The sequence below is a fragment of the Lontra canadensis genome, unplaced genomic scaffold (genome assembly GCF_010015895.1).
Source record: "Lontra canadensis isolate GAN:19392208 unplaced genomic scaffold, GSC_riverotter_1.0 scaffold158, whole genome shotgun sequence".
NCBI classification, from domain to species: Eukaryota; Metazoa; Chordata; class Mammalia; order Carnivora; family Mustelidae; genus Lontra; species Lontra canadensis.
Genome location: NW_022631152.1, coordinates 1,068,803 through 1,086,056, shown reverse-complemented (window position 1 = coordinate 1,086,056; position 17,254 = coordinate 1,068,803). Strand labels below are relative to the sequence as shown.

Sequence of the window (17,254 nt, the reverse complement as noted above, 5' to 3'; positions counted from 1 at the left end):
CAATGCACTCAAGATATCCAGCCAAATACTGGTCATCTTGCTCTCAGCTTCTGAGAGTTCTGCCTCTGTCCCCTCAATATGCATTACGGTATCTCAACACCACAAGGCACATGGCCGCACTTTGCTATTTAATATTTCCTGGGGGAAAAAAATCTCCTGAAAATCATCTAGCTTTCCCTCATTCCAAATTAACCAAGTCGAGCTTACATAAAGTAAGCTACCTCGGATGAATCCAGGGCTCAGTTGACTCTGCTAAGATCTGAAATCACAGTTCTTGAGTACAAGGATTTTAAACCTAGTGCAGAGAACATTTTGTCTTCTAGCTAGGACATCCAAACAGAATACAATATCTTCTTTAAAAAAAAAAATGTTTTCTTTCTGAAAGTGAAAGAGCATTTTGCAGTTAAGGAAAAAAAAAGACATCAAGAAATAGTGGCTTATTTTGCTTTAATATCCCACAATATTTGTGTGGGACTATGTTGCAAAAACAAGGCAGACATCTGTAGACAAGTACGTCTCACTCTGAGGAAAGAACTGATTGGAGAGAAGGCACCAGAAACTGGATTTTGCTGGAACACATGTAAACAGTGAACGGGGGAGGAATTCACCAAAGAAAAATGAGCTTGCACTGTCATTTCACTGGGACAACCTAAGCGTGAGAAATGGCCTCACTGGCTCCCGCTCAGCCTCCATCCCACATTGTAGTGAACAGAAGCAGGTGCTCAGGAGACAAACACCTGCACAGCAGCAGGGCTTAAGGGCACAACACGGAGTGACGTTAGCAAAAGCCCCTAGGTCCTCTTGCCCACACGGCATCTCAGCTGGCACTGTCACACTAATGGGCCAGTCATCAACAACTGGTTAGTGGGAAAAAAAATCTTAAGAAGCCTAGGTGGATACATTTTGTTTGTCCATGCTCTTCAATCAGATGACTTGGAGGGTCCTGAGGCAGAGGGACGTACTGCAACTGGGCTGTCTTCTTAGGTGATAACGGTGGGCGCAGTGCGTCCCGTCCTCTCCTGGAGTTGGGACACCTTCAGAGCGATGGAAATAAGGGGGGCCAACATGACCTGAGGGAGACACAAAGAGAACCTTTTCCATTACTTTCTCTGGACACAGATCCAGAGCTCCAGCCCTCAGACAGCCTCCAAGACCCACATGTCTGACTGCCTCTTCCCACATCCCAAAGGCTCCTCAAACTCTTCAAGTCTAAGCACAGAGAAGTGTTCCTTCCCTAAAATCTGCTTCCAGCATTCCCCATCTTGGTGACTCAACAACACAGCCTAACATCTAAACTTAATGAACAACTACGAATTACTCTTGACCCCTTCTTCTCCCACATTGCCCTTGTCCAATTTATTAGCAAACGTAAGTAGTTTTTACCTTCTATACATCTCTCAACGGGCACCATTTCTCTCCAACCTGGGCCATCAATCTCGCTAAATCAACTTTCTCTTTCTCATCTGGAACAATGGTCCTTCTACTTCCGCATCCTCTAATTTGCCGCCCACATTGTCCCCAAAGAGATCTGTGCAAGATGCAACACTACCTTCCAACTACTTTTCACTCAGGGGGAAAAAGAAAAGAATTCTGCTGTTGCAGGATATATTTATAAATATAAATAATTTTTAATTTTTTTAAATGAAAACATTTTTTAAAACCACTTACTTATCTAGCTAAACTGCCCATGTTACAGATGAGAAAACTGAGATCCAAAAAGATGAAGTGATTTAACCAAATGACCCAAGGGCAGAGCCAAGAGCAGTTCATTTCCTACTGCCCACTGTTGCTTTCCCTCATCTTAATCTCCACCAACTCAGGATTCCTGGCTGAAAGCAGGAAAGCAACTCCACGTGCTGAGCACAGCACTTGCCATTCCCCTGGGGGTTCCAACAGTCCCAGAAAGTCCTGAGGCAAAGGTCCAGCAGCTCCAGAGTAAGGGAAGGCATCTCGTGGCTGGAATGGTGATACATCTAGGCACTGTGGGTCCCTCATACCCTTCAGACCCCTCGTACCGCCCTCCCCACGTCCCCCCCACCTCCTGACAACTATGGTTCAAAGAAACTTATCTTTCATTCATTCATAAATGTCTACAACATGCCTGGTATTAGGACAAAAGAACACAATTCCCTTCTTTTTCTCCCGCTCTATTATTCTATGGGTCTACAACGCAGACACCATTGCCTTTGGTTTAAGTTTTAGGGACACCTACAGTACGACAGAGATCTTGCAACAATTGAACCTAGAGTCTGGACACGATAAAAAAAAAATGTAAAAGTGAAGCCTCCTTTGACTCTAAGAGCCACATGTTCTTAAAAGCTAATCCTGGGCGCCTGGGTGGCTCAGTGGGTTAAGCCGCTGCCTTCGGCTCAGGTCATGATCTCAGGGTCCTGGGATCGAGTTCCGCATCGGGCTCTCTGCTCAACAGGGAGCCTGCTTCCCTTCCTCTCTCTCTGCCTGCCTCTCTGCCTACTTGTGATCTCTGTCAAATAAATAAATAAAATCTTTAAAAAAAAAAAAAAAAAAAAGCTAATCCTATGTGCCAGGCGCAGCATTTGGAATTTCGCGTCCCTTGTCTCCTTAAATCCATATAATACCTCGGAGTGGTAGGAAGTACTCTACCAGAAAACCACAGCTCAGAGCACGGAAACTACTTGCCCGCAGACACACGGCTACTACTCAGGTGGCAGAAACTGAATTGAAAGCAAGAACTTTCTACATCTAAACTTTATTCTCAAAACCACTATGCCAAGGCTTTCCGAATGAGTTTCCTCGGATTTTAATTAGGTGTTAGAAGGAAAAAGGCTTAGTAGAATAAGCATGGTGAAATGCCACTCGAACAGGCGTCTCCACCGCGAGTCTTCTCAGAGTCCGTAAGGTGCCATGTGTGTTATGAATCCTGAAGAAGGGGTTAATGGACCACAACAGCTCCTACACTTTTTTGGCTGTGCAACTCTGGTGGGGGAACATCTGTCAAACCCACTGAGGAACAAACAAGGTGAAAGTCCCCTGTGTGTCACTGTCTCCCCTCAGCTCCTCCCCTGGGGTGGCTGTCCTCGAAGTTCTCCACCCCACCCCTGCCTCCGGGGTCCCTCCTCACTCTGACATACTTCTGGAGACCCTCTGGGTAGGTCTGGGAGCCCAAACCACCGGGCTGCCAGTCTGCAGACTCTTCCATATCGACCTTTGTTGCTGGGTCATGAGACTGTCTGCTCCACCACCAAATCTGGAACCAGCGTGTGCGCTTCCAGAACAGGCGGTCAGACCAAGCAGGGTAGCAAATGACCAGTGACAGACCAGAAGGCCAGAAGAGGGGCTGATTTAAAGATTAGTTTTCCTGACTCTGTTGCTCACCAGGCATGTGACCCTATGAGCTGCTGCTTAACCTTTCTCTGCCTGTTTCTTCATCTGTGGTAGGGACAAGAATGGGGGCTACCTCATTTGAGACTTCAATGAGTATATCCACTTGGGTAATGGGTTTAGAACAGAGCTTGGCACAGAGAAAACACTGAGATAATGGTTAGCTGTCACTGTTGTTACGACATACTGAAGGAGACACAGAGAAAACTGAACCCACGTGTTTGACCACCGGAGAAACAGGCTGTGGTAACACAGACTCAGGGAAACCACTACTGTTCCCTCTAATGGAAAGCACTAACTCATCAGGACACAGGGCCTGGGCATTACCTGAGGGTCCTGGTAGATCTTGGCGATGTCCTTCTCGTAGCTGTCGATGTACAGCCGAATCGTGGCCCCCGCGCTCCCCGTGCCACTCAACCGAAAGATGATGCGGGAACCATCTGCAAAAATGAGCCGCAGGCCCTGGAGAAGTGAAGCAGAGATGTGTCCCCCACCTGCTGGAAGAGAGACTGAAGGCTGGCAAGTACAAGGGGTTCGTGTGCAGATGGAATTTCCTCCGCACGTGATCAACTGGAAGATCAGGTCCTTGATAAAGGACAGCAGTCAAGCCCCAGGAATCGGCTGTGGTCAGCCCGTCACTGCATCCGGCCAAAGGGGGCTGAGCTTACGGGGGGAGAAGCATGCCCAGCGTCAGGTGGGAGATCTGATCTGGGGCGCAAGGGACCTGGAGGACACGGGCCGGCCCTCCCCTCCTCTCCCCACTCCCCTGTAATTTATGGCCTGAACATTCCAGTTTGAAGCCTAATAAATAAGTAAACAAATAAGTCGCTAGATACAGAAATTTGATCCCCAGATCAGGAGGAAAACATGGACAGAATGGGCTGAAACCAGAGCAGAAGAGATTCCGGACAGAGGAGAGGAAGAACTCTCACAATACCAACAGAGAGGCTCAAACAGAGAACAGCAGGCCACACACCGCAGGTGAAGCCAGCTACTGCCAACCCAGCAAGCAGGAGCCAGCGATCACTCTCCTCTCGACGCCTGAGGACTCAAAGCGGGGTCCATGTGGGTGCCATGCCAACCCGTGCCCCCAACCCCCTGCTGCCTTCTCCTTTCCTCCCTGGAAGCATCTCTCATCCTCAATAATCTTCTTGCTTCAGGAGAATTGAGGCTAAAGATTCTCAGGTACATATTCTGTCACCTGAGGTAGGAAGAGTCAGCAAGACAGCAGTCTGAGACCTAGTCCTCGTGAGCCCGTCATTCTTCTATACAAAGAACTTCGAAGTCGGACACCAACCAGGAGAGACACTGCTCCTCAGCTGCTGTTTGTCACCAAATCCCATCCCGTGTCTAATCATGCCATTCGGCAGTGAAGACAGGAAAGGAAATGCACACAGCACCTTCCTGATTCCATCATCATGGGGAGGATACCGTTAACTCCCATCTACCATATCTTGCTTCTAGAAACATACCAGGTTGGTCTACCTCTCCCACAGCTTCAACTTGAAGCTTCTAAATTCTTTTCACTTGATGGCAGAGGCTATGTCTCCTTCAGAGGAATCCCCCTCCTCCCTGCCCTTCCATCCAAATCTTCAGACTTTCTGATTATAGAACATGAAGCTGTTGGGTTCTTCCTCACAGAGTGCAGCAAACAGCACCCGTGCTCATGCCAACACCCTTCACACACATGCCTCGGCTCCCCCTCCCTCCTCACAGATGCTGGGTGTAGTGCAGAATTGGGGGTTACTTTCCCTAATTGCCCATTTTCTCTCTGAAGGCTTCTCTACAAACACTTCTGCCCTGCCATCCTGTGGACCCCACCCTGCCCTCTTCCATACCCACCTCCTACTCTACCCCCAGTCTCTCTTTATCTCAAACGTTGCTTACAATCATCTGTACCAGACCCAGAGTTCTCACAGAGGGTGAACAGGCAGAGAGAAGAAAGCCCACTGGGCCAGCATTTTGAGGATGGGAGATTCCTGGTGCTCAGGTCGCTGTGGCCATGCTCCAACCACCCGTCCACTGCCTGCTCTCCAGACAGACACTCTTATCAAGCCTGCGGTCGCCCTCCTTCAAAGCTGTCGGCTACCTTGAGAAGGACCGGGCCAAAAATCTGTGTCCATCAAGAAAAAGCAAACTGGAAAGCTGTAAAGTAATTTTCATCTCCTTCTTTATTATCTCTGCTTCTAAATTATTAGTGGTGAGTCCATCCTGTGACAACAGCTGAACCAGAGGAGAGAAGACCCCGGGCCCTGGGTGTCTGTGAGAAGCCTGGATGAAGGCTGACCCAGGCTGCAGCCTTGGCTCCCTGGCACCCAGCAAGGGAAACCCTAACAGCTGTCTCCATCCAGACATGATGCAGGTTCTCAACTGTGATGTCTTGCTACATACGCACCACCGTGCTGGACTGGCTGCGTGTCATGTGCTGCAGATGGTAACAGCTAACATTTCTAAGTCCGGAATGCCTCATCAATTTTTCTTCTTCTTTTTTTTTTTTTAGAAATCAGAACATACCAGAGAAAGGTCTATGATAATGCCACTCTCACCGCTGGCATTCTGCTATCATCTCCTGAGAGAAAAAGAGGGGACTGATAGCAAGGCAGTAGTTCACCTTTTCAGCTTCAGATTCTAGGGTTCCTTTCTGCACACGCATTCAGCACAATGTCTTGCACGGAATTCTGGAGGATGTTAAAAATCCCTCTGGAGCAGGGGCTAAGAGTTCCAGAATGAGAACACAGGGGAGTACACAGAACCAGGGCAAAACCTATTTCCCCTATGAGTATATTTGCAAGTTATGTGTGACCCAGCAGAAAGCTGGCAACTGTGGGGGAAAAAAGGGAGGGGCTGCGAATAGAAATAGAAAATAGGGATAAGAAAAAGGCTCAAGCAGCCTTTTTCTTTTTTCTCTTGAGATTTCAGGCCTCTCTCCCATACACATAAATCTGTTCCTACCTGATTCCTTGAAACGCTTCCATCCACTGGATCACTGTATTCAAAGTTATCAATTTTCTCCACAGTGTAAACTTTGTCACCCACTGAGAACTGCTTCCCCACGAAGGAGCGGTCAGATATCAGGGCCTCCAAGTCCTTCATCATTTTGTTGGCACCCTCAGCCTCCACCTCCTCATAATCGTACCTGCAAGAAGTCACAGAGGTGGGCCCACACATTCCCTTTGGATCACCCCGAGATAGAGCACCACTTCCTTCACCATCTGTTTGGACCTCCCCCCCCACCCCAAACCCCCTAGCTGCTGAAGCAGCTGGCAAAAGGCTGTGCCTGTCCGTCTCTGGGGAGGGAGCAGATCAGGGATGGGAGGAAGGCTTTGCGGGGTTTCAGGGAAGGGTCAGGAACTTCTGAGTAAGCAGAAAACTCCCATCTTGGCTTTTCTACAGAATAAATTCTAGAAGGCTTGTGAAAGATTCTAACATCTAATCACCGCATCCTGAGGAGGCAGAATTAAATGCAGGGTTATCTCCCAAAGACTCTGCATCAAGAACATGAGTCAAACACTTCTCTTTCAAACTTCTGGAGCTTCTTCGGGATAAAAGCTGGGACAGTTCCCAGTCTGGGACCTGCCCGCGGCTGCTGAGATTTTTAGCACAAGAGCATTCCGGTCTCCACGGGAGCTTCCTAAAGTGAGGCCAAGTTTTCACTGACCAGAGAGAAGGGGCCAAACCCTAACTCTGTACATCTGAAAACAGCTCTGTCCTTTCAGTGAGGGTGGATTCTGGTCCAAAGTGCTATGGGTTCACCCTGTCGGAGGAGGCTTGATGTAGATACAGAAGGATCAAAGCAGAAAAATAAATAAATAAATAAAAATCATCACAAAAGAAATTCTATGACTATTATTATTATTACTCCCAGAATTGTTCCTGACTTCTTTCTTATGAGGTTAAAGACTCTGACAGGTGGCTTTTCTTGACCCTTGTGGCACACACCCTCTTGAGAGTTATTTTTTAGAGGCTCAAGACGGCAGAGTCCGTATTTATTTGCGATAGCAAAACAAACATGATATGTGCAAGATGACACCCTCTGAGACCTGAGAAATACTGGGGAGTTAAGGCCAACCTGTTCAGGCTCCAGGATTCTACGGATCAAGGACAGCAGTCCTCTTAATCTTGAAGTCAGCTCTTTCCCCTAGTTAACATGATAAACAGCAAGAAATCACAACCAGGTGTCTGTGCTTTCCGCCTGTGACCTTTGGGTGTTTGGGGGAAGTGTTCTACGAATCCTAGGCACAGAGGGGTGTGATGGAAAGAATCTGGACTTTAGCATTGGAACGAGCTATGAATCTAGCCTCTATCGCTTACTAACTGGGCAACTAGGAGCAAGTTGCTTCATCTCGCAGAATCTCAGCTGCCTCACCACTAACTGTTTTGAGGCTGACACAAAACAATGCCTAGCACTCCTGTTAAGTAGATGAAGGGTACAATGGTGTTTTAACTAACTAGAAATGCAGGTTCTAGGGACTTGATTTGCAATAGTTAGCAGTTATCTGAAATTAATACAAATACGTTAAAATGGTTTTTATTTTTTATTTATTTTTAAGATTTTATTTATTTGACAGACAGAGATCACAAGCAGACAGAGGGGCAGGCAGGGAGAGAGGAGGATGCAAGCTCCCTGATGAGCAGAGAGCCCGATGCGGGGCTCGATCCCAGGACCCTGGGACCATGACCTGGGCCAAAGGCAGAGGCTTAATGCACTGAGCCACTGAGACGCCCCTAAAATGGTTTTTAAATGGAGACTCTTAACTGATTCAAGAGTGACCCCTTTTCTAAACAAACCTTCTAACCTTATTCCATTCTAGTTACTATTCTCTTGTTAACTCGTTCATTTATTCACTCAAAGCATATTTACGGCGTCATTAGGAGTGAGATGTTCACTGATAGCAGAAGCACAGAACCAGACATGGTCCTGCCTTCATGACACTCTAGAATCTAGTGAGCCCATGACTGCTGTCCTGAATTACCAGGTTTTCCCGGTTCTTAGGAAGTAGAGATTCTTGCTATGGCTCCCAGGGCTACTGCTGCGGTACCACGTGAACCTTATTACTTAGACCTTCCTCAGAAGAATGACTTGCAATGAAGAAGAAGACAGCAACGGCCTTCTCTCAAGTTGATAAAAGGATTCTGAGTAAGGAGGCTGAGTTGCTTAAGGTTTAATTCTTACGTGACTATCCAGAGACTGTGGACTGACTATTCAATCTGTGACACGGTCTTTAAATTCTCTAATTTAACTCACCTATTTTATAGAAAAGGCAAATGAGGCCCAAAGAAATTACATCTATGCATTTCTTACCGATTAGCAATTCATCTACCCCCTTTTCCTCATAGTTCCTTTCAATAATTAGAATAGTGAGGTCTAGAAAAAATTTTGTTAGATTTTTACACTTACTGGGGGAAAGGCAAGTTGGAATTAGTGAAAAGCACTTCTCAAAAAAAAATATTAGTGCCTTTTAAAAACAGAAGTATGCATGGCAAAGAAGAATTACTATGTACTCTAAGTATTTTGTTCACTGCCCAATCCCCAGTGCCTGGCAGAAAGTAGGCACACAGTCAAGATTTATTGAATCAATGAATGAAGTATTGACAAGTATGCAGCCCTTGGGGACCTATTTTAATGAGTCAGAAAAGTTGATTTAGACTAAGCATAATTGTTTCCATAATTTCAGGAAAAAAAAAAAAAGTTTCCATACTTTGAGTGTCCCAGAGTTTATAAAACACTTTCAGACTCATATTTCATTTAATTCACTCAATGGCAGACTGTTATTACCGTTTCTACAAATGAGGAAAATGAGGACAGTTTTCTGTTAGAGAGAGGTTAAATGACTTCCCAACTCACTAAGGGGCAGAAAAAAAATTCTAATCCATTCTTCTGAGTCCAAATCCAGCACAATCATCATGTCCACCTCCATACATTTAAAAGGCTTACAAAACATTTATTCTTTTGAATACATTAACTAAATTTTTTAAGCCTTGTTCTTTACGGCAAACATAAAAGGCGACCCTGATTGAATTATTTTAAAATTCCTCAATTTGTAGAGGCTAAATGAACTAGGGTTTTATTATCACTTGAGAAACAGGAAAAAAATCTATACACATGAGAACTCTCTCAGCACACTTCCCCACCCTACCTCTGTACCCCAGCCAGGCTGGGACTTACCTAGTGAAGAAATTCCGGCCATACTTCTGCCAGTGATCTTTGAGAATGTCCTCTACACTCTGTTTGCGGGTGGCTAGAATGGAGAGCCAAGCGAGGACAGCCCAGAGTCCATCTTTCTCACGGATGTGATCAGAACCTGGCCAGGGGGCAGCAAGCAGCTTTGAGAAACAGGATTTCTCCAAAACATTTGGGAATAAACTCAACAGTAAACATGGAGACCCAATCAAAAAAGTCATAAAACTTGATTGAGGAACTTGAATACATGGAAGGAACCACATAGGGAACAAAGCAACTATAAATATAATATTGGAAAGAAGCTGATGCTTCCCAAAGTGATCTAGATAGTTACAGCAAATGCCAATAAAAATATCAGAGGGATAATCTGGTGGAACTGGATATATCAATTACAAAGTATAAATGTGAGCAGAAAAAAAAAACAATGGAAGAACATGACCATTATAAATATTCAATAATTAAAAGCTTGACAGCCTAATGGAACAAAAGAGGGCAACCAGAAAGAGACCTAAACATGTGTATGACTTGAATATATGATAAGGGTGTTACTTCAAGGCTGTAGGAAAAGAAGGAATTACTTTTTAAGTAGTATTTAGCTATCTAGCTAGACAGTTGGAAAAAAATTCAGTTTTTTCCCCTATAAAACACCACACCAAAAAGATTTCCAGGTAAATTACACATTCAAATATAAAATTTGAAAAGCTTTAAGTCCTTGAAGATATATAAAGATATAAGATATATATATATAGATATAAATATAATACATACAATATAAATATAATAGAAAATATATAAAAATATATTTTTTAAGTCTTGGGAATGGCAAATACAGGTAAATTCAGAATTCATAAGAGAAAAAAAATCTATGTATTTGCCTACTAAAAAAAATAATTGCGGCGCCTGGGTGGCTCAGTGGGTTAAAGCCTCTGCCTTCGGCTCAGGTCATGATCCCAGGGTCCTGGGATTGAGCCCCGCTTTGGGCTCTCTGCTCAGCGGGGAGCCTGCTTCTTTCTCTCTGTCTGCCTACCATTCTGCCTAATTGTGATCTCTGTCTGTCAAATAAATAAATAAAATCTTTTAAAAAAATTATCATTTCTATCTGCAAAATTACTATAGGTAAAAGTAAAAGGCCATTGGCAAACCTTAAAAAAAAAAAAAAGATTTGCAACATAAAGTAGATGTTTAATGTACCTCAATACAGAAAAAATTTACATGTTAATAAGGAAAAAGCAAAACTTCAATAGAAAAATAGCCCAAGGATATAAACAATCACTGAAGAATACATATAGGTACCCAATTACATAAGAAGGTAGCATTATTTTTTAAAAAACAAACTGAAGTTAAAACCCCAATAAGAAACTGCTACTTGCTTGACAAATGGCCAGAGATTTTAAAATGAGAACACCTAGGATCAGGAGAGGTAGAAGGGAAATGGGGTTCCAGTATGCCACTGCGGGGAGAGGTACAACCTTCCAGAGACCAATTTGGCAAAAAGTATCAAAGCCTTAAAAAACGGACCTACTTGTGGATCCAGCAACTCCAATCCCGGGCATCTTTCTTTAACCAAGAGGGGTTTGGTTAAGTCAACTATGGCACATCTGTCCCCTTCCAAGGTACCTGCCAAAATCTTTACCAGAGCTACCACACTGGCTCATCTGGATGTGCTTATGTGCATGGAGACCCTCTTCCAAGAACCTGATACAGGACACAACTCTCCTTTTCAGCCCTTAACTTCCTTGTTCTAAAAGCCAAACAAAACGGAACAAAATCTCCACACATGGATCGTACTGAGCACTACTTTCTGACTCCTGAATAGGACTCAGTACAAACCCTCTCCCACTAATGCTCTGCACATTCATCATGCCTTGAACTCTTCAAGTGCCTGTGCACCCTTCTTGAGTTCCCACTGGGTCTTATTCTTCTTAGAACATCAGTGTCTCACAATGCTGGCTACGTAGTAGGCATGAGTGAAGTTTGTTTTCTTCCTCTTTTCATCCTTTTCGACTCAATTGAAATGTCCTCTTCAGTCTGGGACTAGTACCCAGCTCCCCTAGGCAGTTACGAGCTATGTTCTCTTCCTTCCCTCACAGCGACCCACTCAAACCCTCTACCGATTTATGAGCCTTTCACCCCGTTTCTCTCCTATTTCTTTTTTTTTTTTTTTTTAAGATTTTTATTTATTTATTTGACAGAGATCACAAGTAGGCAGAGAGGCAGGCAGGGGGTATGAGGGGGAGGCAGGCTCCCCGCTAAGCAGAGAGCCCGTTGTGGGGCTCAATCCCAGGACCCTGGGATCATGACCTGAGCTGAAGGCAGAGGCTTTAACCCACTGAGCCACCCAGGGGCCCCTCTCACCTATTTCTTAGAGACATCTTTTACTTATCCTTATAACAAAGTCTGGTGACTAGAATAGCACACTGAGTACATAAACAACTGTAAGGAGTACAATGAATGAGTTTATCGGTTAATTAATCTACTACAACATTTTCTCTTTCTCTTTTTGGCTCAAAAAACACACATTTTTCCCCCCAAAAGACCTTCTCTTCAATAAGATACCACTTTCAGAAACCACAGTTCTTAGAACCTGGAAGCTGACAGACCTGGAGATGTTGGGCAATACTTTTACATATCACTTTATGTAACAAATTCTTGGTTTACCGAATTTCATGATCTACGGACTTTTGTTTGCCCATATTGCTATCTCAAGGAACAGCAATGAGCTCTCTGGCCCTTACAGCATTTGCAAAGGATGTTTTGGCGATAGTTCAGCCTAAGCAGCGAGATTCTGGCAGCTTCCCTGAAATACTGAGAATTCATGACAGAAGTACACAGCTTGGAATTATTTGTCTGTGCTCCCATGGGTATTTTTCTTCCTTCCTTCCTTTTTCTTTTCTTTTTCTTATTTTGTATTTATTTATTTATTTAGGCTAGACTGAAAGCATAAGGGGCAATGTCCTTTGTGCTTTCCTGTTCTAAGTAAAGAATTCTGCTTTTTCTTTTATGCAGAAAAGAAAATAAAATCTAAAGATCTTAACCAGTTCTGACGGAGTTACTCAGAGATAACTGAATCACACATCTAATACCATCAACCAAATATCTGTGTTGGATAACATACACAAATATTCTATTCCATCTGCAAGATCCCTAGTCTCTGGAACTTCTTACTACTCTCACTAACCACCTTCATGTAATCAAAACTCTAGGTAACTCTACTACTCAGAAAGTCTGGGTACATTTCTTTTCCTTTTTTTTTTTTTAGGATTTACTTCTTTTATTTTAGAGAGAGAGCAACAGCTAGAACAAGTTGGGGAGCGGAGCGAATCTCAAGCAGACTTCTCGCTGAGTGTGGGGCCCAACATGGGGCTCGATCCTAGGACCCTGAGATCATGACCTGAGCTGAAATCACGAGTCATGCTCAACTGACCGAGCCACCCAGGTGCCCCCAAAGTCCGGGTACATTTCATTTTCTTTAGGATTCTGATGAATGAGGACAAGTTACAAGTAAAAAAAAAAAAGCAATGGTGTATGTGTGTATGTTTCTAAAGATGCTGCTATTGTAGTCATGGCAATTGTGTTTCATTGGAAGTTGCTTGTATTTAAGTCATGAAACCTCAGGGTGCCTAGGTGGCTCAGTCAGTTAAGCGTCTGCCTTCAGCTCAGGTCATGATTGCGGGGTCCTGGGATGGAGTCCTGTATCAGGCTCCCTGCTTAGCAGGGAGCCTGCTTCTTCTTCTCCCTCTGCTACTCCCCCGGCTTGTGCTCTCTCGCTCGCTCGCTCACTCTCTCTGTCAAATAAATAAATAAAATCTTAAAAAAAAAAAAAGAGTCATGAAACCAGAATCTAAAACTCTGTTATTTACTAGCTTAACTTTTCCAAGCCTCCGTTTCCTTGACTGTAAAATGGGAATAATGTTACCCTTCTCACACAACTGTAAGACTTTACCGTGATAGAGGGTAGAAATATTTATTAACTGCTAAGTACTATATAAATGCAAATTACCATTATGGATAAGGGAAATACAAGAAATTTTGGGGGGGGAATGAGTGCTTTCCACTATTTTATTAAGCTTTCAAAAATAATGGCTCTTAACTGTACACATTGGTGATAAAAATGGAATATAACCCAGTACGTTCTTTTCTCTGGGCAGCGGCATTACAGTGTTTTCCTCTTCTTCCTCATCTAATTTTCCCATTATGAATGTGAATTACTGCTATCATTTCTTTTAATTTAAAAAAGGGAAAAGAAGCCAGGCTCCCATAATTGTGAGGAAAGGGAAACACCTCCAGCAGGCAGCCCTAGCCCTAGCTAGCCCAAAGGCAGTGGTGGGCCTTGCACTGGGTCTCTTCATACTCGGTTCAGCTCAGGGACTAACTGAGCGCCTGGGAATTCTGCCCCTTCAGCGTCTTCAAACACCTGTCACTTTACTTGGGCCTGATCAGCACCTTGTGGTAAGCAAACCCTCAGCTCGGTCAGGGCACATTCCAGGCCTCGGCCAAGAAAAATGTCAACCCTTGCTGAGGGAGCCAAAAGCTAACAGTTTGGGGATTGGTTTCCATTTACCAGTCTAGGCATCTTGGGAGTGCCGGGCACCTGCCTCTGCCAGGTGACAGGTCTGAGGATGGGGCAGTGGAAACTGAAGTAGAGCTACACGGAGTTGTCTGAAAACACTTGCATCTGGCTGTCACGTCTCTCTATCTTTCTCTCTCTCCCCATCTTTAGCTCCCTTTTGGTCTTCTTCTTTTTTTTTTTTAAAGATTTATTTTACCCATTTAAGAGAAAGGGGGCAGGGGGAGAGGCAGAGGGTGAGGAAGAGAGAGAAACACAAGCAGACTCTGTGCTGAGTGTGGAGCCCAACCCAGGGCTTGATCCCATGACCCCGAGATCAGACCTGCGCCAAAAGTAAGAGTCAAATGCTCAAACCAACTGCACCACCCAGGCGCCCCTCCCTTTTGATCTTCTAAACATGCTATTCTCTCTGCCTGAAAATTTCCACTCCATATATCACCTATTAGCCTGGCTAACATCTCCTGCAATTACTTTCCACTTCACCCCAATCCAGGATGGCTTTCTTGTTGCCCTCCACGCTCACCCCTACTCTATCCTACCTGTCTGTTCTTCCTCGACCTCGACTCTGAGGTGTATCCCGGGCTGATGTCTGCACATCAAACATCAATAAGGGATTGCCCCAGGAGTGGTCAGACCCCAGCTGACTGGCTGGGAGGTCCAGCAGACCTGCTGTCTGCAGTCTTGTCCTCTTTGGCTTTTATGGCACAAATGAATTTACTCTGAAAGGAGAGGCAAGCTCCTCAGGAAGCCTCTTCCAGATCACTCCAGCCTTCAGGGCCTCTCCCCCAGCCACCACCAGACTTTCCCTTTAGCAATGAACCCTGTATTGCCTTGTGACTCCCCTGGAACTGGGTCCTTGGAGGAATATTGCAAGTGCCTGACGGGCAGAAGCCGCATCATAACCCAAACTCCATCATGTGCTAAACAACTATGAATCAGTGTCCACCATGTTCCAAGTACATGAGAAAATACCAAGATGTGTAAGACATGTTACTTGCCCTCACAGATCAGCACAGACATACAGGGGAGGGAGACAGACATGCAGGTAATACTTTAACTGAGTTAGTTATAATTAGGTTCTCAGCCTAGTTTTAGTGTGGTATTCTGTCTGGGAAATCTCCAGAGATGGGTTGTTCTAACTTTCCCATGGGGACCTCACCTACAGGAAAATACACTCAAAAGCTGTACAAATCAGAATGTGCAGAGAACCAGACAGAAAATGGGATTCCCGACATGACAGAACCAGGTTAGGTGCCCTGCCAGGAAAACTCCCAGGGCTCCCTGCAAGTCACCATCGATCACTCTGCATACTTGTAATTACCTGGCCAGGGTCTGATGACTTCTTGCCCCAAATGTGGATTCTACAGGGCCCTGCACGAAACCATACCCATCTGCCCCCAGAGCCTCACTCAGTATCTGGGATGCGGTTAAAGTTCAATAAACATTTGAGGAACGAGTCAATGCAAAGATGTACAAACATGAAAAACTTTTCCTAAGAAATTATAATTAAGAGAAATTTGCAAAGCAACAATGCTGTACTTCTTCAAGTCATCACTCCTATAGCACGCATCATTGCTAAAACCTTTTAAAGATGCAGCAGGAAAAACTGTTACTAACCTCTAGACCTGGCCAGATCATAATTTACTAGCATATTTCTACATACCAGGTTCATCTTCAACGGTTTTCTATCCCTTTCCCAAGCCCCCCATTTTCCTGAGGAAGTTTCAAAAGCAGTGACATTCTATTCTATCTGCAACTTCATGTTCTATTTCCTTCCCAATTTCCCAACAAATTCAAGATGGGACAGAACACCACTTCCGCCCTCTGCCATTGTGTGTAAACATGGATATCATCATCCACAGTCAGGGGGGAGCAATAACTCTGCACCGTGAGATCAGCCAAAAATAATAGGTTTAGCCTGTCTCGTTCTGGAGCCCATTTCTGAGTCCCTTTACCCCGACATTTGTAATGCTGATGTGTGAGGAAGTGTCCCAGCCTTTGTGGCTGTGATGATCCTGAGAGGCCGTGGCTGTCCCTGCATCATGGACAGACTAATGTATGCTTGGGAACATGAGTAATATTCTGGCTTGTGCTCTGAAATGCTTGCTAGTGGTTTGTTTGCTGAGCCGGTTCTTCTGAAGTCTGTCTCCTTTGCACCTCTTTGCAAGTCAACTCCTCTTCCTTTATAAAAGCTCATCTGTTCTCACGAACACCTTAGGTACCCGACTCTGGACTACAGAGTGGGAACAGTGTTGAGTCCCCACAAGAGGTAAGGTAAGGATTCTCCACAGAGGTGGGTGTTTAAGTCCAAAAGCACTGCCTGACAACTACGATTCCAACAACACACAGGAAATCACACCGAGTGACTTTGAAAGTCTTTTCATTTCCAACACCAGGATTCTGTTTGTCTAACTGGAGGGTGTCAGGTGAATACTGTGGTCACTCACTCATTTATTCAACAAGTGTTTGCTGAGCTCCTACTCCACGCCGGCCTTTATAGGCGGCTCTGGGGATATGATGGAGAGTAAGACAGCTGTGATTCCTGTCTTCACATAACACAGTCTAGTGGAGCACTGGCTAGATTAACTAGATGTTAATCAAGTAATCATAAGTAATTTTTAAATTACAGCTGTAATATATGCAACAAAGGAGAAGTGTGTGTGCCATGAGAGCCAATAAGAAGGGGAGTGGACCCACAGTGGAAGGTTAGGGAGGCTTTCCTGAGAAACTGCTCCTGCTCTCATCTGGAAAAATACAGAAATAAATGACTCTGTACTCAATGAAACTACGGAACTGAAATACCACAAAGCTTGTTTAGTCACTAGTGTCCACCCTGAGAAACTCTGTAAAGAAACTGCGGGAAGCACTCACCAGCAAGGGACTAGAAGGTGGAAATTAACTCCTCTATAAACAAGGAGATCAGAAGTTCACTTAAATGACTTCAGCTGCTACTCATTCACAGCAGTAGAGGCCCATAGCTACGCAGCTTGGTTTTTGAACGTTTGTTGCAGAAACATTACAGAACGATTTTCTTTTTTTCAAAGAGAAAGAGAGTTTGTGGATTATTCTCATGATGCATTCTCTCTTTGGATAAAAGAGATATCAAAGGGAAGATAAAATCACAGTTGGCACTTAGTATTTGAATG

The 17,254-nt window shown here is 44.5% G+C and overlaps 1 protein-coding gene across 2 annotated transcripts in view; it reads right to left on the bottom strand.

The window, feature by feature from the left end:
- Nucleotides 1–428: 428 nt before the first annotated feature.
- Nucleotides 429–17,254, bottom strand: part of PGM1 (phosphoglucomutase 1) — a 61,008-nt gene continuing 44,182 nt past the window's right edge. For both annotated transcript variants that reach the window (XM_032844899.1, XM_032844897.1), the window contains exons 8-11: nt 9,527–9,662; nt 6,313–6,496; nt 3,688–3,822; nt 429–1,070 (exon numbers count right to left, since the gene is read on the bottom strand). In XM_032844899.1, coding sequence (XP_032700790.1) covers nt 981–1,070; nt 3,688–3,822; nt 6,313–6,496; nt 9,527–9,662 — 545 coding nt within the window. In that variant the 3' untranslated portion in view covers nt 429–980. The remainder of the gene's footprint in view (nt 1,071–3,687; nt 3,823–6,312; nt 6,497–9,526; nt 9,663–17,254) is intronic.